Genomic DNA, 27,609 nt, shown 5'->3' with positions numbered 1-27,609 from the left:
ATTAACATTTTATTTGCATTTCTGTGTATTGGGCAATCATTTAAAAGGGTCTAGGTTACAAGCATCTCGTGTTTATCGATATGGATCTTCCGTCCACATTACATTTGACCATGTGACTTCCATTACATAGAACTTTTCTCTCATTTAAATAACCCCATACTGACTGCAATCCCCAATGGAACCAAGACTAATGCAATATTCCTTTTGAAAGCGCCACGTGATAATGAGGCACTATACCAATAAATGATAATGATAAAACCATGGACGATGCCAGGGAGGCTGGAGAATAGGGTGTCTGTGTACATTAGTCTTCGGACAAGACAATGGCAATAACCCCCCCCCCTCACTCCCACTCAGTCTAAACAATTCACTCTTTATGTAAGAAATTGCTGCTGACTGAGATGCTGTTTCTTTAGCATTAATTAAATTCATTAACTAAGACCTATAAATAGACGGTGGAAGTTGAGACTTGCTGGTTAATGAATCCATGTGTGAGAACTCAAATCAATGTGTCATTTCATAATTTAATCCAATTAAAGACGATTTTTGGTATTTTTACCGAGGCAGTCCTCTGACTATACGAGTCATGGCAAGGTATCGCTAATTGATTTGCTTATAGTTTCTCAATGTGTAATTAAGCGAGGAATGTCCCTTGGTGTTTTTCTTTCCATCAAATAAAAGAAGGAATTGCTTTCCCTGATTTATCTCCGTGTTCAGACATGAAATGATTCCTTATGAAGTCTTAATTATAGATTAGCTGCCACTCAAAAGTGTAAGAGTGGGTCACGGCACAGCCAAACCCTCTCTATAAATCAGGCAGTTCCTGGGATCGCCGCTGTTAGGGTGAGTGACATTGTGATCTGTGTGACAGCCCCTGACGGTGTTTTGTTGTGAAATGTGGTATATCCTGCCATCTGCTGAATGGCAGAGGTGTATGGGCATGTAGCTCGATGATACAATTTTCAGGGCGGGGAAGGTTTGGTTCATATCATGCCCCCCTGGAACATGGCATGTGCAAGTTTTGACACTTGTCTCAACAAGCCCTTTACTTGGCGGTGTACAACAATCCCTTCATCTGATTTGGTCATGCGCTACCAAACTGGCCAGATCCCAAACATCCACATCTAAAAAAGTTGGTGATCTTGTGCCTACGTTTCTGAACAACTCAATCTCCGGGCCTGATGCAGAGTTGTATGCTATTGCATTAGCAGCTGTGATCACGTGCGCAATTTATGTGCCAACACCTGCCAACAGACTCCTGGCCTGAAATAGTGTGCGACAGACTGTGCAGATGTTGCTACACCCACTTTCCCCATCTGCGTTGTGTGCAGATCCGCCAAGGGTTGGGAGCACACCACCATCAAGTCCTACTCTGACGCACACCCCCTCCTCCAGTAAGTCCTGGGCTGCGGAGATTCCGGATCTCTAAAAATGACCTCTGAGACTGCAAAGATGCCCCCCTTGGAACTCCCATAACACGCACACTGACCGGCCACTTTTTACAAACCCTTTCAGCTCCCTCCCGGACTCCACCCAGGAACATCCATGGATCACAGAGGTCTACTCAGGACCTTGCGATCACTGAGACATTGCGAATGGCCGTCTCAAACTGCAGCTCGCACGTGTGCAGTGAGACTTTCCTTGGCGTCTCGCACTTGCACAGTAGCAAAACAATTGCTCAAATGCAAAAACATAGGCACAGCGTACAAGACTGAGTCGGGGCCCTCTGTGCAGCGGTCCAGGGGAAGTTGATTATTGGGGTGGGGAAGTGTTTGTTTGCTGAAAGAATAATGGATGCTTTATCGGCACAGGACAGCCCAAACCATAGAGCATAGGTGTATATGCTCAGCGGCTGACCAAAGTACTTGTTTGTCTTTCGGGCCGTTAGATGGAACATAGCGGCCAGCGTGATAAATGGCTACCTTTCACCGCTGTCTATAATTGTACCTATAGACGAAAGCTGCTCCCCTTTGTAACAAGTTCTTGGTAAACACTTCCCCTGAAGAGCAAACAGGGAACATAGGTCTGGCTATTTCCGTAGCCTTGTTTACTGATTAGATTTTTTCTTTTCTTTACTATACATTTTGTTCATTCCTCTCCAACAAAAGTCACGCTTGTATAACAGTGTGACAACCGTGCGCTGACCTGAGGAAGACAAATAAGCTCTGTATTTGAATACGTTTCAAGTGGATGAGTCACAGTTGGGTGTTCTAAACTGATAAAGAGTCCTGTACATGTCAGAAGTGGATTGTTTTTAATACCACCTTAATTTTAGCCTAGGGCAGTGATTTTCAACCTTTTTCAACTTGCGGCACTCCGAACAAGATTTTAAAATTGCTAAGGCGCAGCATCCGTCCCTCACGGGGGAAAAAAAACACACGGACATTGGCCCCCACAGAAAAAAAAAAAACATTGGCCCCCATGGAACAAAATCAAACACATTGGGCTCCACAGAAAAAGATATAAAACAAAATGCTCTGTAACGCCTCTTGCATAATGCATTGGCCCAGCCAATGTGCCAGGGGGCCACGGCAGAGTGGCACGGTGGATGGAAAAACGCAGAGTGCCAAGCTTATGGCACGTTGGGATAGAGGACCAAGACAATATTGCAAATGTATGTTAGGATATTACATTGTGTTTAATTGTAGTGTGGCTTTAGTCATCCCTACTCCGTGCTACCAGTAGAGAAGTGCTGACAGAATGAGTGTGCATGTTGACCGTATGTTAACTTTTTTTTTTCTTTTTCTGAAGTGGTTATTACAAGAAAACTTTTTAGCTGCGAAGCATCTTCCACCTCCTACGTGTGGACACTGCTGTGTGAAATGCCTGTGAAGTCTCATGCGTGCCCCCTGCACACCAGAAGCCTTGTCATTGGTAATGAAATGACCCATACGGTCGTGTACAGGAACAGGCATCCCTGGCGAGTACTCTGTAACGAAAGGCTGGACACTGGTAATGCCTGTGTAGGCCGAGCCTGTGATTCACGTAGGTCCCAGGACAAGCCGCACAAACTGGCCGTGCTGTGGAATGTAGTGATTTACACAAACTATGCAGCATTTTAGAGCAGCGATTTCCTCCTAGCTACACAAAATAAATATTGTCATTGCGGGAAACCTGTATTAGCTGAACGAGGCGAAACTGAATTTCATGTTGTTTTTGAACCCTCAGTCACTCGGGTTTCAGCCTATCTCCGGCACACCTGTGTCACACTTTGGTTGTGATGGGAGAGCTAGTCGGGACAGGGCATACAGGCGTGGTGGCCATTTGATCTCCCACAATGCTTTCCACCACTGTTTCGCCAGTTGATCCGGAATTACTGTTGTTTTGGTATCGAGCACTTGTTCGCGTTCCCTCCGCTTTTGACGGTAAGTAAAAGGCGAAGTGAATCTCGTGATTGGCTGGTCTGTGACTCCGCACACTTTCACCATGTACGTCTGCATTTGCATCACAGGTGGCTGTAAATGTACATTTAGCAAATACTGTAGCTGTTTCCACTGTTTATTTGGATGCCGTGTAACAGCTGCATTTTTATTCTTTTTTTCTTTTGCTCGTCCTTCAGAATGCCTCATCATATAAACAGTGGTGTTGAAACACACTATTCATTTTACGGATTTAGTCATCCTGACAGGAAAAATGCAATTATCAAACGCCAAAGCATTGTGTAACGGGGACTAGTCACGACTCCCGGCTCTGGGCTCCGGATACACTCAGGAAGCTGGAAATGGAGTTGGAGACTCTCCACATAATTATACACAAACTAGAATGGAGACTGCTGAAGAGCTGTGTGATTCTATGCAGCAGCTTGTCTTGTAGCGCTGGGTTTTCTGTTTTTTTTTTTTTTTTTGTTACGAGGAAGTTTCTATTATGGCAAAAGCTTCAAATGGAAAAATTGTCTTACTCTGTTTTCGTATCTGTTTTTTTGTTCTTTTTTTTTTTTACCTATATGTATAAGCTTTTAGGAAGTGCATAAGTTCTTCTGCTAAGAGTTTCCCCCTGTACTGCTGACTGGTGGCAGGAGTGTCCCTTATCTCCTGTCATTTTATGCCTGTGTGCTCAGCGCTGGACTTTGTGCAATCACTGCAGTAAGTGACCCAGCACGCAGTCACGTGACCAGCGTACAGCCCTTAGGCGAATAGGGATAATCATAATTTCCCTCCTACATCTCTCTTTTAGCTTTGCTGACCTAAAACTACTATTTGTGTTTTGTTAAGAGGGAAAATAATTTATTTTTTATTTTTTGTGGGGACTTTTATCTATTTTGTGCATTGTGCCCGACTAGTTAGTTTGCTTCCAGTCAGGGCATCGATGGCTCTGCCCCTTGTTCTCAAGCAGGGCTGGCAGTGGAGTTAGGACTTTGCCCTGCCATGACACAGTCTAACACTTGGAGAATGCATGTTTTCGGCTTTGTTTTTTTACTCACACGGACGCTATGTCCAGCTCTTCTTCAGTGGATTGTGCTAAGCTGCGGCCATCTGATTACCGCGGCCAGATACCCATGTAGGCGTCCTGCTGATGGATTTGTCCAGTGATGAGGTAATAGGTTGTAGACGGGTCATGTTCTGCAGTTTGGGCACGTTTATGCTGCAGCTCATGTCGTAACTTTCCCCTTTTTGTTTTGTGTGTGTGTGTGTGTGTGTGTGTGTGTGTGTGTGTGTTTTATACGCCTCTCACAAGCTCCTACATGTTGCTTGAATTCATTTGAATCTAGTTTGAGTAAATGATTTCACGTGCAGCCCCCGCATTGTTCCTGTGTTGATGGCTTTTGGCAATGAAAGTGTTAACAGCCAATCCATAAAATGCCCACAACAGTCACCTGAGTGACTGCAATCCTTGTCCATATACAGAATCACCGGTTCTGGGATCCTGTTTCTTTGGTCATAGCTGGACCACTGTATCATTGTGTATGTCCGGTAACATCTGACTGACTGGGGTGGGGGGAGGGAACTAGAAAGGGTTAGGGGCAGAATGATAAGAGAGCCCACTGGTACCTCATTTTAAACATCACCTGTCGTGGAAGCAGCCTTTGCCTGTGCTTTGAGTCATGAGACTTTTACTTCATAGAGCCTGGTTGCCCATGAGGATAGGTGTGAACCTGGTCTCAAGTGGTATTGTTCTAAGACAATGCCCCCAATATGCCTGGTGCCTTATTGCTCTGGTAACTGAAGGTGGGAGCTCCGTGGCTGACCTGCTGACAGGAGTAGTGACTGGATAGGGAGATGCAGTATCTTCCATTGCTCCTCTCTCTTGCGTCAGTCCCTGCTCACATCTGCAGGGTGTACAGGGCTGGAATAACCGGGGATAGTAGCGTGGTGGAGTATTAATGCTGGAACACCCTTTGTACATCGTTACAGGTGCAAATGATGCATCCATCACAGTGTAGCTCGTGGCTGAGTAATATATACACATAGCTGTTACCATCATTATTTCTTTTATACCGATAAATGCAGTATGCTGGAGGGGCCCATAGTGTACGTTCCCACCGGTGGTTAGAGAGCCACCAGTAGGACATTGCGTTGATCACTATAATGAATGTATTTACTTGCAAACCTAATGGAAATACAAGACACACAAAAAAAAAAAAAAATGAAGCCTGCTGCTTCCAGTATTTCAGCCCCCAAGCATGTGGTCCCCTTCGCTGGTTTGAGGAACGCTCTGACTGTGTTCACCTCCGGGTGGACCAACCAGGAGGTGACTCTATAGCGCACTAAACAGCATGGTATGAATGGGGTATCCTGTATAGCAGTCTTGGCACATGAACGCTGCGTCTGACATGTTGTATGTATATTGTGACCAGTTGCATTGTTTTAAATGTCAACAATCCACAGATGCCTGGCTCAGCGTGCACATACCTCCAGTGAGGGCTTGGGGACCAGCCAAACACACCATTGTTCTCTTCATTTGGAAGTGTTTCCAGCCGTTTAACTTATTTGCAGATATGTATAATAGGATCTTGCGGCCGTTTCCTCCTGCCAAACACTGCTCAGCCCCAGGTCACAAACTAATTAGAAGACTTCCAAATTGTCAGCCACAACATCTACCCTTATGTGTTCCTTCTCAAATTCGTTGATGTTGCAGAGGCCATTACACAGTCCATAGCGTCTTCTAGTATATGTAATGCAAAGCATAATTCACCTTTCCAAACTATACTCGTGCTTGTGTATACAGATTCCTGCACTGATCGGGCTTAGACATCTATTTTTTCCCCCCTGTCTTTCAGAACACATCCTGGAGGAAACTCAAGAACATGGTCCACTGGTCACCATTTGTGGTGTCCTTCAAAAAGCACTATCCATGGGTCCAGCTGGCTGGACATGCAGGTAACAGGACATGACTGTTCAAGTCCCACTATTTCAGATGCTGTATGCAGTTTCCTTTTATGCTGGTGGCAAAAATTATGGCCCACTTCCTGTACACGCTACGTAAATAGTCTCCCCAGGAAATGAGGGTTGAGAGGTCATTTGCATTCCCCAAGTTAATACAGTAAAGTGACTGTCTCAAGACGCATCAAGGTTTTTCAATTATTCGTAAATGTCCTTTCAAAGAAAAGTTTCTGAGAGATGAGTATGCGAACCAGAGTCTTTTCTGACTAATGACTGACTGCAAACTCATCTGGTGAGCAGTAAAATATTGTCTGTACAGTGTAGATTGACTATAATAAAACACAGGGAGCTCAGTGTACTGGGGAAATGTGATGCCATGACTCACAGCTGTTTCCCTGCAGGTAACTTCAAGGCTGGAGAGTATGGGAAAATCCTGAAGAAGTTCTGTCATTGCGAGCAGCAGTGCTTAGAGTGGCTAAACCGCGACTCGCTGCAGCCGTTTGTCCCCGGATACTTTGGTGTGGTAGAAAAGGAGGGACAGACCTACAACCAGATGGAGGATCTACTATCTGAGTTTGATTCCCCATCTATCATGGACTGCAAAATGGGCATTAGGTGAGGGATGGATGAAAGTCTGTACTGTGGTGTTTGTGTTTTGTGCACCAACCATTGCAAAAAAACGTCGTATTTATAAAGGCGTTTTTGTTTCTTGTACCAGTTATCATGTAGGATATGCAGGTTGTCTTGTTAGGTGGTGGTTTACAAAGTAGTTCTCTGGCATGTGGTGGGAATGGAGAGCCACGTGCCCAACCTGTTATCAGACTAGAGATTCGTGGTTGTTTTGGGGAGGTGGAGATATTGGACTCGGTCTCATTTGTTTCTTCCCCTTAACTTCAGGACATATCTAGAGGAGGAGCTGGTCAAAGCTCGGGAAAAGCCCAAGCTCCGAAAGGACATGTATGATAAGATGATCGCTGTAGACCCTGAAGCACCCACTGAAGAGGAGCACAGACAGAGGGCAGTCCTGAAGCCCCGATACATGCAATGGCGAGAGACCCTGAGTTCTACTGCTACCATGGGCTTTAGGATAGAGGGCATCAAGGTGAGCCAGGCAGAGTCCCTGAACGGAATTCTTTCTCCGTAAAACTTACAAAAACAAGCCAAAACACAAACCTGTGGAGAGCAACACTGCATGGCTGTCTCCCTATGATTGGTACAGAGCTAGTGTGTACCCCGTGCCTAGGAGATGGATGGGAGGCATCACAGTAGCGAGGTCGGCACACATCCCAGATCATATAGTATAACCTAAACTGATCAATGGGCGGATATGATGGTGGTAAATATCACAATTAGTGAGGAAAGGTTTAATAAAGTCATACCTAAAATAAGTTAGGACATGGGGGTAAGGACTTGCCCACTGGGCCATGTGTAGGAGGCCTCTAGAAGGGAGTAGTACGCTGGCAGCTCATGTAGCATGGGCAGGCAAGGAGATGTGGGTCTAATGAGCATCTAGGATCCTTGAGATTACAGGGCTCATTGTATCATGCATGAGCTACAGGACATGACCATGGTGTGTGGATAGAAGTGGTGAAAAGTAGTCTAATAAGTTGGTCTCTTACATAAGGGGATTGATGGTTTTACTATTAGTATATAGCAGCCATATATCATCTGACGTTGTGTCTATCAACTTTAGGGCATCTAGTAGATACTCTGCAAAACTATTTTACAAAACCAGGTGGAAATAAAAATCTAGAAAGGGAGGATTCTTGCTAACAACCCCTCCTAGGTGCTGATGGCAGTTACACAGCACAGCTGATTGGGGAATATTTATTGTCTTGACACCAGAACCGCTACTTTCTTAGGATATATATATATATATATATTTTTTATATTTAGTCCTGTTGGGGAAGAGTAGTCTTTGGTGACTGGCAGAAAATTACTCCATGGTGCAATTAATGCATTACAGCTACAGTAAACTGTATCTTACACTCCTCTGTTACCTAACCACTACCTGTCCTTTGGTCCTGACACTACAGCACTAATCGCTGCAGTGAAGATAATCTAGTACTACCCCCTGCGGAGAGGGCACCGCTGGGCTAGCCCCTGCGGAGAGGGTAATGAAGTTTGGAGTGGAAAAGGGTGGAGTATAGTTCTAAGGTCACATATCATTGTCAAATGTGTATATTTGGGCCTGAAGGATCTGTTTTTTTTATTTTTTTTTTATTGTTTCAGTCCCTCCTTGACCAAAAGGCGCATACTAATGACAACATGTTTAGTGAACTATTATACCGATGAATGTGACATGTACGTTAAATATTGTTTTTTCCATGCAGAGAGCTGACGGAACATGTAACACAAACTTCAAGAAGACCAAACAGCGGGAGCAGGTGATGAGAGCGCTGGAAGACTTTGTAGATGGCAATAAAAATATTTTGGTGAGAACCGTTATGCAGAACTTGATTTGTTGATCGTATTGTGTGTGTGTGTGTGTCCTGACTACTTCTTGTGGTGTGTTGCCTGTTGTGTGATCACTGTAAAGAACATGTCTGTACTCGCTTCAGTTTTATAATAGCTAAATGGAGCAGCAGTGACCAGGGTCCGTCTGGTATTAGAAATAGTTCAATGAGTACAAACAATACGTTTCTCACAGTGATTAATAGATCACTGTCGGGCGGAAAGGCAAATCGCCAGTGAGACCAATCCCTTAAGCCGCCTACATCAGTTAGCGACAAAAATAAAATGGATTGTCAGTTGAGATCAGAAGAGATGTGTGACCATGTTTTGTCCTCTCGTTTAATTGCAGAAAAATTACTTAACGAGATTGAAAGAGCTTCGGACAGAGCTGGAGAAGTCTGAGTTTTTTAAGCAACACGAGGTATTTATCATGCAATAGAATTATTCACACTCCCTGCTTCCCTACATATTACCCACATGGATCAGCTTCTTGATGTCCAGCATTGTGTTCTAGAATCTGCCCACAGTCTCTGGTCTCACTAAAGTAAAAACAAAACGGGTGGTTCAATAAGCGCTGTCTTCCAAGACCATACGAAAGTCCATACGAAAAGTCCTTCTTGATTGGGACTGTCACTCAAAAGATAAAAAGAAAATACACGAGCAAAATTTTTGCTAATCTTGTTAAATATTTCTGTTGATATGGAGTCTTGATTCCACGACTCACCTCCTTAATAAACAATGCGTTCCTATCAAGGTATCTTTGTATTCACAATTTTCTCATACACTATATTGAGATGTTTTCATGCATTCCCACCAGGAACCCTTCAGTATACCAACTCACCTGGAATCAGGCATCGATATCCACATAAAGGTATCTTTATTCAGGATAGTAGGTGGTACTTGGCAATCAGAAAAAATTCTTTGTCCAAAATCATTCAAAAGTATGGAATTTATTGAGACAAAACCATGTGAAAATAGTACATGCGTAAAACACAGACTCCACTAAAACTAAGTGGAAAGTAAAATAACAAGAATAAAAAATGGAAGAAATACCAATAGTCTCAGTAAAAGCAAACACCAACGCGTTTCTGACATAACGTCCTTCCTCAGGGTGTACTGAGACACAATACCTATGGGGGTATATATACCACTCAAAGGTCACATGACCTCTATGGCCTGGAGAAAACCCGAAATGGATCCAATTATTCTCCATCTTATTACAGCAATAATAACATAATGAAACTCTAATATAATAAATGCATAAAAACATCCAATAATACACATATGATTATATTGCCACATATTAACCACATCAAGGGAAATTAGCAAGTATAGTAAGTAGATCCAGTCCATATATTCAGAGGAACCTCCAATCCCAAGAGATTTTGGCGCCAACCACAGCGATCCTCATTATACGGGTGAATACAAAGATACCTTGATAGGAACGCATTGTTTATTAAGGAGGTGAGTCGTGGAATCAAGACTCCATATCAACAGAAATATTTAACAAGATTAGCAAAAATTTTGCTCGTGTATTTTTTTTATCTTTTGAGTGACAGTCCCAATCAAGAAGGACTTTTCGTATGGACTTTCGTATGGTCTTGGAAGACAGCGCTTATTGAACCACCCGTTTTGTTTTTACTTTAAGGTTTGGAGTTGTGGTGCACTCTGGGTGTGTGACTGAGCTGCAGTCTGAACAGAGGGCGCAGGTTGCCTCTACAACATTGTATTTTGATATCGGGTCTCACTAAGTTTCCTAGCCCACTATCTATCAGAATAATGATTCATGATCTCGTCAGGGCAGCACCTTGTAACTGTCCACAAATCTAGTTCCCATGTGAGGTCCCGAATCCCACATTACTGCAGTCACAGTGAATAATTGGAGGTGGTTACATGCATATATTGCTCTCATCCAAGTAAGCATCTGCATACATAATGCTTCTATGAGCAATTTCCAGACACTGCTGCCCAGTACAAGCTGTAGAACTCGGCAACGTACAGTTTCGGCAGTCTTCTAGGTAGGGCTTCGGTGATCAGTGGAAGCAGCTGTTTTGTGGCACAATAATGAATATAAATTTACTAGGATCAAGTAACCTCACTGCGGCATGAGACCTGCTCCTTCACCCTCCCAAATTAGAGACCTGTCCCCCTAAAAGGAGTTTTCCCCCAATTGCTTGGCTCCCATAATTTCTGATCTTATGTTATCCTCTCCCCTTCCCCCAGGTGGTTGGAAGCTCTCTACTCTTCGTCCATGACTCCTCCGAGCTTGCCAAGGTTTGGATGATTGACTTTGGAAAGACTGTTCGATTACCAAACAAGCAGACACTAAATCACCGGGTGCCTTGGGTAGAAGGTAACCGGGAAGATGGCTACCTATGGGGGCTGGACAATCTCATTACCATCTTCTCCGATCTGGTGCACGACTAAGAAACTGATTAAATACCCAAGATTGGCTCCATTATTCGAGCATAAAAGGGCACCAGCATCTGGCACTCCGGCAGTGGAATTACTAGCGAAAGACAATCTCTGGATATTAGATTTTACGCCTCATCTCTAAAGACTAGTATCCACTTCAGTCTAATGTATTATAATTGTATTTTATTTATGATTTTTGTAGCCTCATAGAAACATAACACTGGAAATTGTGTACAGTTTAATGCTGGGTGATGCACATAGCTCCGTTCATTTTATAATTTGTATGCGTGTGTGTGTGCGCGCGTGTGTGTGTATATATATATATATATATCTATATTTTATTACATATTTGAAAACTGGTTCTTTATATTAATATTTTTTTTATATTTTTAATAAGGGGAATATTTTTTTTATCTCCTTTTTAGGATGTGAGTGTTCTGGTTTTGATTTTTGTTAACCAAAGAAATGATAGTTCATGTAAGCTGTTGCCCTTTCCAAATAATAAGAGCCCGCAATTGGCCATCCACTCGGGTGAGGTCAAGTGTTTCTACTTGCTGTATTTTCATTGGTTGTCAGCCCCTATAAAGCTGTACTATCACCTATAAAAATATCTCACCGACCTGCCCCTTGCACCCCCTCAGCCAGTGACCCGAGGACAAATTTCTCTTTGGACCCTGGGTAAAAACTGGAAGGGTGCAAGTGGGAGGACCAATCACAAGCAAGAGATTGCTGCTTGTGATTGGTCTTCCTGCTCACAGCTGCCCTCCGTCACCAACTAAACCAAACAAAGCCATGTAGGAGCCCCCACCACGACTGTGGCTAGGCTGAGGGAGCACATTAAAATGCAAAGGCAGCTTTAAGACATCTTTTCCCCCCTTTTCTTGGTTATGTAGAATGACACATTTTTAGGATTTTTGAATTCTCTAAAGAAAATCGTTCATACAGTTCCAGCAGAGATTAATGAGAGCCTTCTGTGGAGCCCATTTGAAAAAGTCGAAATATGCTAAAGAAAAACAGTCTGTGGGGACAGAGCCTTAATTATATAGATGGGGAATAGAGATTGGCAAGTGGTTTAGTATTCACAACACACATACTTTCTGCATAGACCTGAGGTCTTGTATCTGATCTTTGCACTACTCTCCTCCTGGGTCATGCTGCTCTTTGTAAACTAGGGGGAAATTTTGGCCTGGAATTAAGGGTTTTAGCTTAACCTGGCACAAACGTGTCTGAAGGAGCCGAACCTGTCTGATATTTACTGTAATCACAGCTAACTTTGGCTAAAACTTCAGAAAATGGAAGGAGAACCTTTGCTCTATGTGCTTGGGTCCTTTAGATGACATTAGAGTGTACCCATTGCCCACACGCAGATGTGGGAGCATGTTTGTGGGCTCAGTCAGTATATAACGTGTGGCCTTCTCTCTGTGTTCTGGTTGTACTCCCAGGCCAAATAGGTTTGGTGCAAAGTAACTGCATCCATTGGGTCCACTGCATTCTACGAGATGGATCAACTGCATAGCAGGAAGTCTCCAATAAGGAATTTTAAGTAGCACTCCAGATCAGTAAGTGATACACATCTTACAGTGGACCCGTCGCCTATACACCATGGAGTTTGGTGGCTGCAAAACAAGTATTCTGGAAAAGCCAGTGGGCCAAGTAACTCCCCCCAACTTGGGATGTCGCCAGTTTCTTACCACTATAGGTTCAGGCAGATTGGCGGCGGGCTCTACTGTAGGTGTAGAAGTGACTGTCGCACCCTTGGGGGTGTGTACCACTTCCTGATTTTGAGTAAAAGCTACATTGCCAACTTTCTGCCCTGTTTTTTTTGTTTATTTCACTTGTGATCTAATGTAACGATTGCTCAGGTGCTAGTTAAACTTTAGCATGACAAATTACTCTAGATCAGTAACCATAGAAACACAGTTCCTACCCTCAGGACTCCTCTCCACCACAAGTTCCAGTCCACCATGTTTTGGATACTCCTGGCATCTGTGATTCTTCATTTGGGTGGATTTTGTCTCTGTAGACCAGTGGTTCTCAAACTCGGTCCTCGGGACCCCACACAGGTCACGTTTTGCAGGTCACCCAACAGGTGCACAGGTGTATTCATCACTCACTGTCACATTTTAAGAGATCCACAGGTGCAGCGAATATCTCACTTGTGATTGTGTGAGGAGACCTGGAAAACATGCACTGTTTGGGGTCCTGATGACTGAGTTTGAGAACCTGTGCTGTAGACTGAATGGATGGGAACAGTGGCTAAGCCAATATGGTTGTAGAGAGTCAGTCCAATCGGGTTCATTTACCTTTCCCAGGGGAAACCTAGGTTGTGTTATGCTGGGTACACAGCCGATGCAGGTCCGATGGGCGATGGCGCTGACGACGCGTGGGTACACACTGCCCAATGTGAACGATATGATGTTCGATCCGCCGTATCGGACGACTTATCGTCTAGTGTGCGCCCGGCTTAAGTCTCCCAATCTGCATATGTTTTCTGTTTAGCAATAATTACCATACAATACAAATTGGTTATAGTGTAGTGTGCAGACATGAGTTACCGGACGTAGATTCTATTTCCAGAACAGAAGAAAGTTTTACTTGTAGCCAGTCTGTAGCACATCACGTTATTTTGCATACAGCGTCATCACCCATAGCCCAGGGTTGACCAACACCTACGGATCTCCTGCTGGTGTGCCTGGCAGGGACTGGCAGCTCCTTACCAGCGGAAGATACGCAAGTTGTCTACCTCTTTTCTAGACTAAAGATATTACTGATCTAGAACATTTCATCATAATATTTGTAGTTTTATACAAAGTAATATGACTGATGCAGGGTGAAGCGACGGCTAGGCTCAATGACTGATATATATTTAGATCTATTTTTTTTTGTTCCTTTTTAATGAGAAATGACTTTTTACACTATTCCTGTAATGTGTTTGGAATATATGGTTTTTATAATAAACAAGACCCTTAAAAAGGACGGACTGCGTGGAACTATTTATACGCGGAAATTGTCCCTTGCACATTGTTTGGATACCAAAAAAAAAAAAAAGTTTATACTGTGCAAAATATCACAACTGCAAATAGACGTCAGCCGTGGTCATAAAAAAAAACTTTTTTGTTTATTTTTAGTTTTTTAACTCCATAACCAAATTGAAATCTAGTTTAACAGAACAGATGACATAGGATGTGCTGCGGCTGTAGTATCTGAACAGGAAACTGCAAATAGACCAACATGAAGTGAAACGTACAATACAAAATATCTTCCCCCAGCTTCTTAAGTCACTTTTATATATACAGTATTCTTTCTATGCTTGGAAACCACAATGTAAGTGAGTACAGCAAATGATAAACACAGAATGCATTGCTATGGCTGGTGTTTGTATAATTATTGGCTGTGTTTCAGATGCCACAGACAGGTTCAGCCATGCCGGGTAGTGCCAGGTCAGCAGTTTCTGCCCTGCCCGACTGCAAATGTCTCCATGTATTCTGAAACTAGAAGACTCACTGCCCGCTTGTCAATGTCACTATGTATTCTGACACTAGAAGACTCACTGCCCAACTGCAAATGTCTCCATGTATTCTGACACTAGAAGACTCACTGCCCGCTTGTCAATGTCACTATGTATTCTGACACTTGAAGACTCACTGCCCAACTGCAAATGTCTCCATTGTATTCTGACACTAGAAGACTCACTGCCTGCTTGTCAATGTCACTATGTATTCTGACACTAGAAGACTCACTGCCCAACTGCAAATGTCTCCATGTATTCTGACACTAGAAGACTCACTGCCCGCTTGTCAATGTCACTATGTATTCTGACACTTGAAGACTCACTGCCCAACTGCAAATGTCTCCATTGTATTCTGACACTAGAAGACTCACTGCCTGCTTGTCAATGTCACTATGTATTCTGACACTAGAAGACTCACTGCCCAACTGCAAATGTCTCCATTGTATTCTGACACTAGAAGACTCACTGCCCGCTTGTAAATGTCACTATGTATTGTGACACTAAAAGACTCACTGCCCGCTTGTCAATGTCACTATGTATTCTGACACTAGAAGACTCACTGCCCAACTGCAAATGTCTCCATGTATTCTGACACTAGAAGACTCACTGCCCGCTTGTCAATGTCACTATGTATTCTGACACTTGAAGACTCACTGCCCAACTGCAAATGTCTCCATTGTATTCTGACACTAGAAGACTCACTGCCTGCTTGTCAATGTCACTATGTATTCTGACACTAGAAGACTCACTGCCCAACTGCAAATGTCTCCATTGTATTCTGACACTAGAAGACTCACTGCCCGCTTGTAAATGTCACTATGTATTGTGACACTAAAAGACTCACTGCCCGCTTGTCAATGTCACTATGTATTCTGACACTAGAAGACTCACTGCCCAACTGCAAATGTCTCCATTGTATTCTGACACTAGAAGACTCACTGCCCGCTTGTCAATGTCACTATGTATTCTGACACTTGAAGACTCACTGCCCAACTGCAAATGTCTCCATTGTATTCTGACACTAGAAGACTCACTGCCCGCTTGTCAATGTCACTATGTATTCTGACACTAGAAGACTCACTGCCCAACTGCAAATGTCTCCATGTATTCTGACACTAGAAGACTCACTGCCCGCTTGTCAATGTCACTATGTATTCTGACACTTGAAGACTCACTGCCCAACTGCAAATGTCTCCATTGTATTCTGACACTAGAAGACTCACTGCCCGCTTGTCAATGTCACTATGTATTCTGACACTTGAAGACTCACTGCCCAACTGCAAATGTCTCCATTGTATTCTGACACTAGAAGACTCACTGCCTGCTTGTCAATGTCACTATGTATTCTGACACTAGAAGACTCACTGCCCAACTGCAAATGTCTCCATTGTATTCTGACACTAGAAGACTCACTGCCCGCTTGTAAATGTCACTATGTATTCTGACACTAAAAGACTCACTGCCCGCTTGTCAATGTCACTATGTATTCTGACACTAGAAGACTCACTGCCCAACTGCAAATGTCTCCATTGTATTCTGACACTAGAAGACTCACTGCCCGCTTGTCAATGTCACTATGTATTCTGACACTGAAAGACTCACTGCCCAGCTGTAAATGTCTCCATGTGTGCTCACACCACAGGGGGGTAATTAAAGTCCCAACATCAACGCAATGTGCCATTCTGTAACTGCATATCACGTCCTGCATGCAAGTTTTATGGTCCCACCTCCACAAGTAAACTTATGATGTTGGCACTACCGTAGTTAGCTGCTATGCCTGGCGGCAATTCATTCTGAACTAAATTCCTCCCCTATAAGACTCGCTGCCTGGCTGGGTGCAGTTAAGTCACGTCACTTGGGTGTTTTATTTCTTCACCATTTAAATATCTCAAGCCTTTGGGTAAACTAAAATCTTTATATAAATGATGTCTATAGCTGCAGGTCTGGTTTCTGTATTCTTTAAATTGATGGTTCAAGTAAGAGAGCTGCAGCTGATGTACACATCACAGTGTACAATGGGCAGACACTTCTCTTTAAGGGAACACTAAGAAAAGTGAAGGAACAGAAACCATTTTGGCATAAGGTTTCCATATACTATGAGGAATAGTTTTGAAATGCACTCGGCTGGCAGGGGTGAAGATCCCGACTGCTGCTAAAGGTAAGTAACCCCAATCTTTTCCCCCAACCCTCCCTTAGAGGTGCCTAACACTAATCCCCCCCCCTTCCCCGCTGCCTAAATCGAAGGGGGGGGGGGGGGGTGCCTGGCCTTAACACCCCCTAGCCTAAACCACCCCCCCACCCTGGCTTACCTTCGATCGGGATGTCTGGCTCCCGGCGTAGGTCTAATGACAGGCGTCGGGATTTTGATGCCTGTCATTAGACCCTTGCCGGGATTAGACAGTCAGGAAGCTGACTGTCCGTCGGCTTCCCACTCAGCCAGAGAGTTGAACCTAAAATGTCTCATTAAGTAGGATTATTCCTGTAATTGCTGTGGGGAACTGTTGCATAGTAAAAGCCTTCGCTGCTTTCAAGGTATGGAAAGCTATACAATAATATTTAAACTTTGCAAATTCTGTTCACATTGTATATTCGATAATCTGACACAACCAATTACCACATACAGTAATTGCCCAGACGTTACATATAGTGTGATACTAGCAGCTATGCATAGGAGGAACACAGACTTAATAATCAAATCCGGTTTACTTTATATAAAATCGCTACTAACACTATACACTGATGTCCCAGGGGTGCGTTACTGGAGTTTAGGGGACGAGGTAGTGATCCTGGAGTAGGCACTTATTCCTATGTACTTCCAGTCCCATATACACAACAATACATGAACATTTCTATGGCATAAATAGCCGATAAAGACCATAAATTGCAGTAAATTAGACATGTCCCCATATAGTTACAATAAACCCCCCAATTTTTTCTTCTTGGGTCAAATTGTATTTTAGGGTTGTTTGACCTGTATAAAAAGTCAGCCCAACGCTCTTCAGCTTTCAATTCTCTGAGCATTTTAGGAGCAATACTCTACCACTTAGCCCGTCTTGCATCCCACCCTCAGGAATCACGTAGGTATTCCCATCACAGGCTCTCTTAGGATCCAGGTGGAGAAGCTGGATGTTACTGCGGGTCACACACCCATATTCCCACAGCTGATAACGAAGGCTCTTGCCCTGCTTGGCAATGAGGTATATCTGTTCTATGTCATCTGAGTGCAGGGCAGGAGGGTTGGTTGGTGGATAATACAGTCCAGGAATTTCAGGATCTGGATGTAATGAGCCGTTCCACGTGCCAAATAATACACCTTAAAAAAAATGGAGCATATTCATTAGATACTTAATAATATCTATATAAAATTCAGCTTCTCAAGCGATTGTGCCAATTCTGGAGACTGGCATCGTATGTCTGTACCTGAGATAACCGCCCAATGTGCTCGGTACCCATGTCTCTGGCATGGCTCATGGTTAAAGTCCTCATCATATCTGCACAGCTTGTTAAGTAAATGGCTTTTCTGTGCGCCTGCTCAATGTACAGAACTTGTTGTGATCTGTTATGTGCACAGTGACACAAACGTGGCAGCACAGAGTGTGTGGAGTTTGTATATTCTCCCCGTCATGGGTTTCCTCTTGGTACTCTGGTTACCTTACTCCAAAAATATACCGGTAGGTTAATTGGCTTATGACAGAAGAAAAAAATATTCCTAGTGTGTATGTGTACATGTGGTAGGGAATACAGATTGTAAGCTTCACTGGGGCAGATGTGAATATGTGTGCGCTATATAAATAAATGGTAATAATAATAATAAATAGTGACCCTTCGAATATGGTGCACCGCTATTTATATTCTAAAGGTGCGTACACACGTAACTATTTTTTGAACGATTTAACTATAACGACGTCAGTTAAAAAATCTTTCATTTTTTTTGGGGGGGACGATAATCGTCCAAGCGCGCTCCCCTTTGTAGTTCATTGTCCATTCTGACTGTCCAATATAATGATTTTCGTTCAGAAAATCGTTCATGTTGTACAGAATGAACGATGTCCATTCACTGTAAACTTGATTAAAAAATTGTTCATGAAAATCATTGACAAAATCGTTCATTAATTTAGTAACCAAAGATTTTTCTAAACTATTTTCGTTCACTTTTTCAAGGTAAAATCTGAACGAAAATCATTGGTTTCTAAAATCGTTACGTGTGTATGCAGCTTAAACGCTAACCGAAACTATACCAACTAGTGTACATTCAGCATATGGCTACTGCCACCTGGTGGTCATTATACAGAATACATACATTATGTTCCCCAATGGCTTCTACTCATGTATCTAAGGGGTCTATTTATCATTAAATACTTGCAGCATATTCCCCCAAAACACCTGCAAATATTAAGTATCCTGCAGATGTACTAGGGAGGAATCGCAGCACATATCTTAGATATCTGTTGCGGACCCTAAATATGATGCTATCATATTTACCAAGCTCTAGAATCCAAAGCATATGGAGTTTCACCTGCACAGCTATCTGGAGATGGCAACTGCCGCTGTACCCTATAAATTTACTGGGACAGGGTTCTCCTGGTACCCTACCTGGCAATGGCCGCCGCACATGCCTGGGCAGTAGAGCGCTCATGTGCAGTAGTCTCCATAGACGAGTGAAGAGACAGCTAATGAGACACTAAGCACATCTCAGGGAAGGGCTCCTGTGTTATTTCATACATTCTGGCGGTATAATCCCATATTGAAATGCAGTTTTGGTCACTAATATCGTGCCCGGATCACGTAGCGTATGTTATTGTAGATAAATGGGCCCCAAACAGAGGTGTTGGCTGCCACATATACGTTTTAGCAATTGTACCGTTTCAACATATAGTCAGTTAAAAAGAAAAGGCACCATTGCTAGGCTGCTAGTACATATAGCTCCCATTCACTTCACTATACCAGTGTTTTCCAACTCCATTCCTCAGTGCATGTTTCCCATACTGCATGCTGGAAAACATGTGTAGATAAATTACTGACTGACACATTATAAATGATCCATAGGTAATACAAATTATTTCACTTGTGGTTCAGTAAGGAGACCTGGAAAACATGCACTGTAATGGAGCATACTCACGGTCAGATTTGTCAGATCAACGATTTGAACGATTTTACCAAAGATTTGAACGATTTTTGACTCCATTAAAATTAATGGAATCGTCCAAGTCTGACTGCAAACACATCAGATGTCAGATATCGTTATCTGACCATCGGGAACGCGCATCGTTCATCTGACAGATATGTCAGATTTTCCGTCAGATATGAACGATTGAACGATTTTTTAAAATCGTTAGCGTTCAGATCTGAAGAAAAATTTGACCGTGTGTATGCACCATTAGGGTTCCTTGAGGGCTGGAGTGGAAAATATTGCCCTATACAATGTTATTACACTGCCCCAATTTGTTTTCTTTCCTATGCAGATATTTAGGCGGAAACGGCAGCCTCTTTATTACACAGCGGTGCAAGGATCATCATCATCAACAACCATACCAAAAGGAGCTGTAAAGAGAATACATTATAGGAAAGGATACGGAATTAGAACGGGCAGCCCGTCAGTCAGGTGACGCAGGATCCGCTCTCTGTTCTCTCCTTCCATACCTCCTGTAAGGAGCGCACAGTGACAGCCGTACACCTCTTCTGCCAGGCAGGCCATATTAGCAGCTAAGATAGAGTAGTAAGGGTTAACATTCCAAGTTACCTCGGCCGACATAGTGATCTGTTCAGGGACTGTTCCCTCAGCTACAGCAGTGACCTCCTCATTATAAGGCATCAGATGTATTCTGTATCGCTGTACAATCAGGAGACTACAGACCGTGTCACACACTGATTCAGAGGGGCAGGTTATTGCAGCGTGACAGCGGCTTTATGCTAATGCCCCAGCATTATGGATTTCGCTGATAGACGCCAACTGGCTGCGGTGCTTATCCGCCGATGTGCGTATTAGGACGCACTATCAGAGATTGCCCCAGCCCTGCAGTGGTGCAGAATCTCCGTCTGAACATGGCAGCCAGTGTCAGTGCAACTGCAGCAAACATGCCCGCATCTTGCTAGCCACCCCGTTACCACCCAGAATCTCCCACTGCAATTGCCTCTCTCTGCGTCTGTTAGTGGTAACCATCAGGATGCTTGGTGCAGACTGAAAACATCGGCCACTTGCGTATGGCATTCACACTGCGAGCACCTCTAACTCAGGCCCACAAACCCTAGATGCCCTACCACTATCATAGATTGTACGTACAGGGTCGGCGCTGGGTTTCTCTGCACCCAGCACCGTCCTACTGCCCCCTCCGCCCCTTCCCTCCCCTGAGGTTATATCCTAATAGCTCCAGCTTGTGGGTGGAGGGCGGTGTTCTGTTCTCCTGGAGCCAGTTAGGCTGTGGTCCTGGAGCCTTTGTGCGGCCTAACAGACAGAACATCCCATGAGCTGACGCCACGTATGTAGGTGCAACCTGAAGGTGTCAAGTAACGTGTTGGGTAAGGCTGGATTGTGCACTCACCTGAGAACATTTCCCCCAGCTTGGTGTATCCTCTAGACATGGCTATTTGTGCAATTGTGTCCAGGGGGACCTCATGTTTAATACCCAATAGTCCTCCCGCCATCCATAGAGCAACCAGACCACACCTGGGGGGGAAGGGGGAGGTTAGAAAGTTTGGTACAGATTTTATTTTGTTACATTTTTTCAGGTGCAAAACATTAGATGAACAACATAACACCTGGAGCTTATTCAGAGTTACAGGCATTGTATGTAGGTCTTCGCCCATATTCAGAGCAAGGTGCACCACCTCTATCCTGCCGCGTGTAGAAATAGCCATCATCATTATTAGTGCGCATTTATCCATGGTGCAAGAGATCTGTCTGAAATGAGACGATTCTCTGCAAGCACTCAACTCTAAATAGCCCGCAATTGCGCCTACATGCCCCCAGAACACTTTGCATATGTGCAAATGCCTTGTTGCCCAGTTAAACCCATTCGCCTGCAAGTGAGATGCGTCTGTGATGCGTACAACTCAGAATCGCTCGTAGATGCCTGCACTTACTATAAATTGCAAGATCGTCCTCAAAGCGGACTTGCTTGCGACTCTGCCCCCATCTGTCCAGTGCAAGTAGGACGATGAAAGCATGTGTTTGATAGGTAGCAAAAGGTTACTATGCACAGGAACCTGAGTGCACGGTTTATAGTTCCAGCCTTGAAACCAACATACGAGATGAATCCACATTTTTATTAAAAGAACGCTGGTACTGGGGTCATTTTTTGGAGTACAAGTGAATCTGTACTTTCCTGCTGCCATCTTTGTGCCCCACTTGTGTTCTATATACAGTACACTGTGCATGTGTTTTTACTTACTGCGGCCCCTCCTGTATCAAAGATGGTATGTGCTGGTTATACAGGATCCACTTTAACTTCTCGCAGCATCTGAAACAGAAAAAGAAAGCTCTAACTATCCAAGCTCACAGTCACCTTCCCCAAACTACTACCTACTATATGTGCACCACAGAGATTTACCTGTCCTGTAGTTTCTTTATCAACTTTTTTAACTCTTCACATCCTCCAACCGATGGGTCGCTGCTGTCCGCCACCTTTTTAAAGAACTTGCTCTTCACCAGCGATGGAGGTGGGCAGAGGGTTGGCATTGGCGGTGGAGGTACAGGAATGGCAGGGGTAGCAGCATTCGACCCACCTTCTGGCATGAGTGCTGCAGAAACACCATGTACAAACTATCAGCCTCAGACTACAAAAATCGGATTTGAGCACCTCCACATTGACCTGCCAGAGAAAGAAATGTGAGTCTAACTATAATATAACAGTCGGCCAATCAGCTGATCATTACCAAGAACTAGCAATCTACAGCTCCGATTGGTCGATGAAATCCAACATGTTGGACAACTTAATTTACAGATTACAATCACTTTTTGGTCGAAATCGGTAATCGGTGTTCCCATACATTGGCGATTTTTTTTTTCTCCCAATCATCTGCAAAACGGAACTGTGCTGACCCGTCGCATATGTATAGGGGCCTCTAGTCTGTCACACCTAGGTTGGTGTATACAAAATCAATGACTTTTGCACTCTCTTCTGGGCAGCTTTAGCAATTAGGTAGAGGTATCCCACCTCCGGTCAGTTTTATTCTTATTGGCATTCGGTAGGGCAACAGATAAGCTCAGTTCTGTGCACTGGATACAGTTGTATGTAAACTTCAGATTTCATATATTTCTTTTCATTGTTATTACATATAATGTCTGCCCGGAAGACAATGTAGTCTGAAGGTGTTCTCCTTTCAAGAATGCTCTACTAAAGTGGTGGCACTCAAGCTGCTGGGGACCTTTACATCCCCTAACAGCAAAACTGTGGAGGGCATGCTGGGATTTGTAGTTCCACAGCAGCTGGCATCCCACAGGTTGTGTACCCCTGCTCTACTTATATACAGTAAACAAGATTCATAGCATCGAGCACAGATAACGACAACTAGTAAATTCCTTTTAATGCTTCTTCTCAGCCGTCCTTGGTGGATTTCGGGACCGATAACATACGTAAGTCTGGCAGACCTAGACACATCTATTTCCAGGGGGACGTGGGAAAATGCAGGTGACGCAATAGTGAGAACAAAATCTGTTCTTTCCTAATGGACAATACAGCATCTATTCCACTTATTGTGCATCGCTGGATGTTATTGGCCTTTCATTCAGCCATAGGACACTAGATGCTGGGCTTCAGTTTACTCTCTACTAGTATTCCTAAATAAGGTCCCTTCTCAGAGTGCTTGGGTGCAGGATGTATTTAACAGTATTGGTGGAGACTCATGGAAGTTTAAAAAGAATGAAAGGGATGTATAATACTATTGTTAAGTTTTTTTTGTTTGTTTTGTTTTTTTAAAACAATTTTATTCATTTGAATAAAGTGTCATGAAAGATGTATACAAAAAATACATGTGAACATTAGCATAAGAATTGATCATAATAGCAGACGTGGTAAAAGACAGAGGCATATTACAACATTGTAAAGATATCATACAATCTGCTAGAAGTATTAGAAGGACTAACAAAACATTGTTCACAATGATCACACTTCAAAAACAAAAGTGTTATAGTGTTTGGTGGGGGGTAAAGAGGGGAGAGGAAAAGACACACGAGGATAAAACAGGTCATTACAAGCACCAGACAGCAGAATACATCTGGTAGCAGTCTGATGTATCGGGGGGTACAATTTCTGTATGTTGACCAACTGGTGTAAACAGCTGGAGTGAGAATATGGATCTAACCTTCCGCCTCTATACGTCTCAAAAGGAACCAGGTAGTTGTCTCAAAAATTTGTATACCTTAGCCTGATAGGAGTCATCTAATTGATCAATAAATATGCCCTGTTTCTTGTGGAATCGTACGATTCCCTTATCAACATCAGGCAGCATGGCCTGTCTCTCATAGTGATATCGAGGAGTGAAGTTTCTATGGCTGAAATGGTAGAGGGGATGACTTAGAGAGCCATTTACATAGTATGAGTTTCTTGGCAGCTTTTAAAATAACACATAACAAGGGTGTAATAGTTTTCTTTTCAGGGCCTAAATCCCAGTGTACAAAATTAAGAAATAAACAAGGGCTGGGACGGCAGGTGAGGTGCAGTGAAAATAGTCGATTGACATAGTGAATCAGTTTAATCCAAAAAATATCTAATCTTGCCACATTCCCAAAAACAGTGAAAAAAGGAGGCATTCATCATCCTACATTTTGGGCAGGACCCATATGTCTCCTTTGAGAAGGGGAAATAAATGCTCTACAAAGAAATTTCAGGTGGGTCTCTTGTAATTTAGCAGACTAAGGGCCTGATTCAGATCTGCTCGCTAGATGCGGCCGCTCGCTCCCAGCGTATGGAAATTTAGCTAAGTGACGTCAAGGCAGGCGATCACACAGCAAGGCATAAGCACGCCCACTATGTCTTGGCGAGCGATCACTTTGTGTTTATAGACGCCCACCAGCCTGTCTTTAGCTGCACATTAGCGTATGTCATCTCCAGGAAGTATATACAACCATCGGGTTCCATCGAATCTGACCGCAGCGCTTGTGATTGACTGTACCCGACCGCAAGCACTGCGAGCATTTCAGTGTATTATTCAACCAGGTGACATGCACTATGACGCTGCCTGTTAATTATGCACGCCCCAGAAACGGAGTGAAAACACTCAGGCACGCCGGCGTCCGCAACTCCACTCCCCATTACTACTGGCCTGCCCCTGTTACCAGCCACAAACGGCCTCTCCTGTCACTCATTCCACTGGGCTGTCTTTTCAGCACAGCGAGCACATTCCGATCGCTCGTAGTAGTTTGCACATGCGCACTGCGAACTACACACATGCGCACATTAGCGAACATAGTCTGCAACGAGCGGCCACTTGCTAGCGAGCGAGTCTGAATCAGGCCCTAAATACTTTAGCACTGAGCCACACCTACGCAGCCATATTTCATGGGTGTCAATAGCAGGAATATCAGCAGTCCATTTCGCAAGTGAGCATTGCCAGAGCTTATCTCTAGAGGGGAGCAATAAGGTATGATATAGGTGACGAAATCTATATGGTATTCAGATAGTGTAGAAAACATATTGGAGAAGAGGGGGACCCCACCCTGATCAGGTGGATCTTTTACTGAAAGTGATTGAGTGAAATTCTGCGCCTGTAAGAACATATAAAAAATTGGTATGCGGCAAGTGAAGTTTATCCTGTAATGACCTGAAACCAAGCATGGAACCTCCGCGGTCGAAAACATCGCGCACGGCAGAAATCCCAATAACCTTCCAATAGTTAAAATTAGCGTTGTCTAATCCCGGGGAAAAGCACGGATTGCCCCAGAAACTAGTAAAGGGGGAAAGTGCGCTTAAGTATTTTATTAATATAACACCGTGCCTTGTAAACGTCATGAAACAAAATATTAGTCGACAAGACCGGGGACAGTAAATTGTTAGGTGTAACAGCGCTACTATTGTTAAGTTTAATAAAAGGGATGGCACTCAACACTAGAATGACTGTTCGTGAGTACAGGGCTGCATGTAACATGGTGTTCAGAGGGGAATGGAGGCAACAGGAAGCAAAAGACTGAGCGATAGTGGAAGGAACAGGCATAGCTTCCAAGAGTAATCTTGGGCCCTGGTGCAGCCATCACAGTGATTACACAAAGCCATGAGTGGTCCTGTCCCCTCTCCTCTAATAAATTTGATAAGTAACATAATAATCCCACCTCTAGGCCAGAGTGCTGCAGATTATACTCGCCCACTTTTTGAACGAAGGGGGTGAACTGATGCGGTTTGCAATCATCATGTTCCACCCACTACTGTGTGATGTCGTGGTTGGAGCTCTCATACTTTCTTCACAAAAAAGGGGGAGCACAATGGGCATTGTGGTATTACTGCCTCACAGCACTGAGGTCTTGGGTTCAAGGCCCTATCTGTATGTATATTCTCCTTGTGTTTGCATGGGTTTCCTCACACAATAAAAGAAAAGTAAAAACATACTGGCAGATTAATTGGATACTAAAAAAGCAAACTAAAAACACCCTGGTGTGACATAGGGAAGGTCCTGGTGGTTAGGGACAGGAAGTGGTTCCCCCCCTTCACCAATTAAACAAATGGCAATTCATATTTTTATTTTGGGAGGGGGGGTGTCTACCTTCCTGGAAGCTGGAAGACCCTCTCAAATTTGCAACCATTGCCCACAGAGTAGGCAACTGCAACACCGTGATTCTACTGTGTGTCCATGTGATAGGGTATATAGGGCATAAGCTCCACTGGTGCAGGACTGATGTGAGTGAATAATATGTGTGTTCTATATAAATAACTGCTAATAAATAATACATGAGCAGCAGTAGCACAGCTACAGGTGGGGAGGGGTCACAACGGGATCAATATCCCGGCAGTGGGGAGGCCGGCGCCCGAAACCCAACACCAGTCAGAATCCACGGTACGTAGTAGGGTTAGGTTTAACCTGCAGGGGGGCGGGGGTTAGGTTTAGGCACTAGAGGGGAGGGTTATGTTTAGGTTGCAGGGGTGGGTTTGGTCACTCTGGGGGTGGGTTAGGTTTAGGCACTGGGGGGGGGGGGGGAGTGTTGGATTTAGGCACTAGGGGGAAGGGTTAGGTTTAGGCACTAGGGGGGAGGGTTAGGATACCTGACAGGTGTCGGTATCCTAAACCTGTAGGGATGCCAGCGTTGTGGATCTGACATCTGGCTTCCCGTACCCAACCCGTAACAACCACCCATGGGAGAAGCAGCTAATAATTCCATGTAATCAGAGGCCATTACCAGCATATTGTACGGCTGCCTGTATAACACATGTATGTATGTATGTACAGCACCCACCCCTCCCACTACAGTGTATTATTGTGATGCATTATGATTAGAGCAGTGATAGGCAACATGATGCAGCTCAGAGGCCACATCGGGCCGTCCTCTAACCCTAAATTCAGTACAAGTTACACCCATACATATAATCAATGACAGAGACACCTATATAAGCATTAGAAGTAATAACACACAATTATGACAACAAAGTAGGATGGAGCTGGAGGCTGCTAGTGAAGGCCTGGGGTGCTGCCTGTGGCCTATCACTGCATTAGAGGCTGCCGGGGGCATGCTGGCACTTGTAGTTCTACACTCTATATGCCTCTCCCCAGTATGACACTACACCTCCAGCTGACAGAGAACATGGGATAGCGGGGACACAGCTACGGACCCATGACAGAAGAGCGGCCGGGTAATGGTCTCAACCTGCGTGGGGGGCTCGGCTGCCGCACGCACACGGGGGGTCACTCTGTCTGGCTCCAGCCAGCGGCGGGTGACGGACATCTCGCTCAGCCAATTGGCTCCTCTCTATTCCAGCACTCCATCAC

General features: G+C 44.0%; 2 protein-coding genes across 2 annotated transcripts in view; one reads left to right on the top strand and one right to left on the bottom strand.

The window, feature by feature from the left end:
• Positions 1 to 14,102, top strand: part of ITPKC (inositol-trisphosphate 3-kinase C) — a 30,858-nt gene extending 16,756 nt beyond the window's left edge. The window contains exons 2-7 of the mRNA XM_088450113.1: positions 6,218 to 6,317; positions 6,722 to 6,935; positions 7,218 to 7,422; positions 8,654 to 8,755; positions 9,124 to 9,195; positions 10,998 to 14,102. Coding sequence (XP_088306239.1) covers positions 6,218 to 6,317; positions 6,722 to 6,935; positions 7,218 to 7,422; positions 8,654 to 8,755; positions 9,124 to 9,195; positions 10,998 to 11,201 — 897 coding nt within the window. The 3' untranslated portion in view covers positions 11,202 to 14,102. The remainder of the gene's footprint in view (positions 1 to 6,217; positions 6,318 to 6,721; positions 6,936 to 7,217; positions 7,423 to 8,653; positions 8,756 to 9,123; positions 9,196 to 10,997) is intronic.
• A 183-nt stretch (positions 14,103 to 14,285) lies between these two features.
• ACTMAP (actin maturation protease) lies at positions 14,286 to 27,607 on the bottom strand. The gene is made up of 7 exons (XM_088450114.1): positions 27,453 to 27,607; positions 22,248 to 22,437; positions 22,089 to 22,157; positions 21,240 to 21,364; positions 20,274 to 20,403; positions 18,121 to 18,191; positions 14,286 to 18,013 (listed from the first exon to the last, which is right to left on the bottom strand). Exons 1-7 carry the CDS (start codon positions 27,454 to 27,456, stop codon positions 17,706 to 17,708), a joined length of 897 nt encoding a protein of 298 aa, XP_088306240.1. The 5' UTR covers positions 27,457 to 27,607; the 3' UTR covers positions 14,286 to 17,705.
• Between the last annotated feature and the right edge of the window lie 2 nt (positions 27,608 to 27,609).

The sequence above is a fragment of the Taudactylus pleione genome, unplaced genomic scaffold, assembly GCF_031769625.1.
Source record: "Taudactylus pleione unplaced genomic scaffold, aTauple2 ptg000507l, whole genome shotgun sequence".
NCBI classification, from domain to species: Eukaryota; Metazoa; Chordata; class Amphibia; order Anura; family Myobatrachidae; genus Taudactylus; species Taudactylus pleione.
This window is presented reverse-complemented; position numbering and strand designations above follow the sequence as displayed.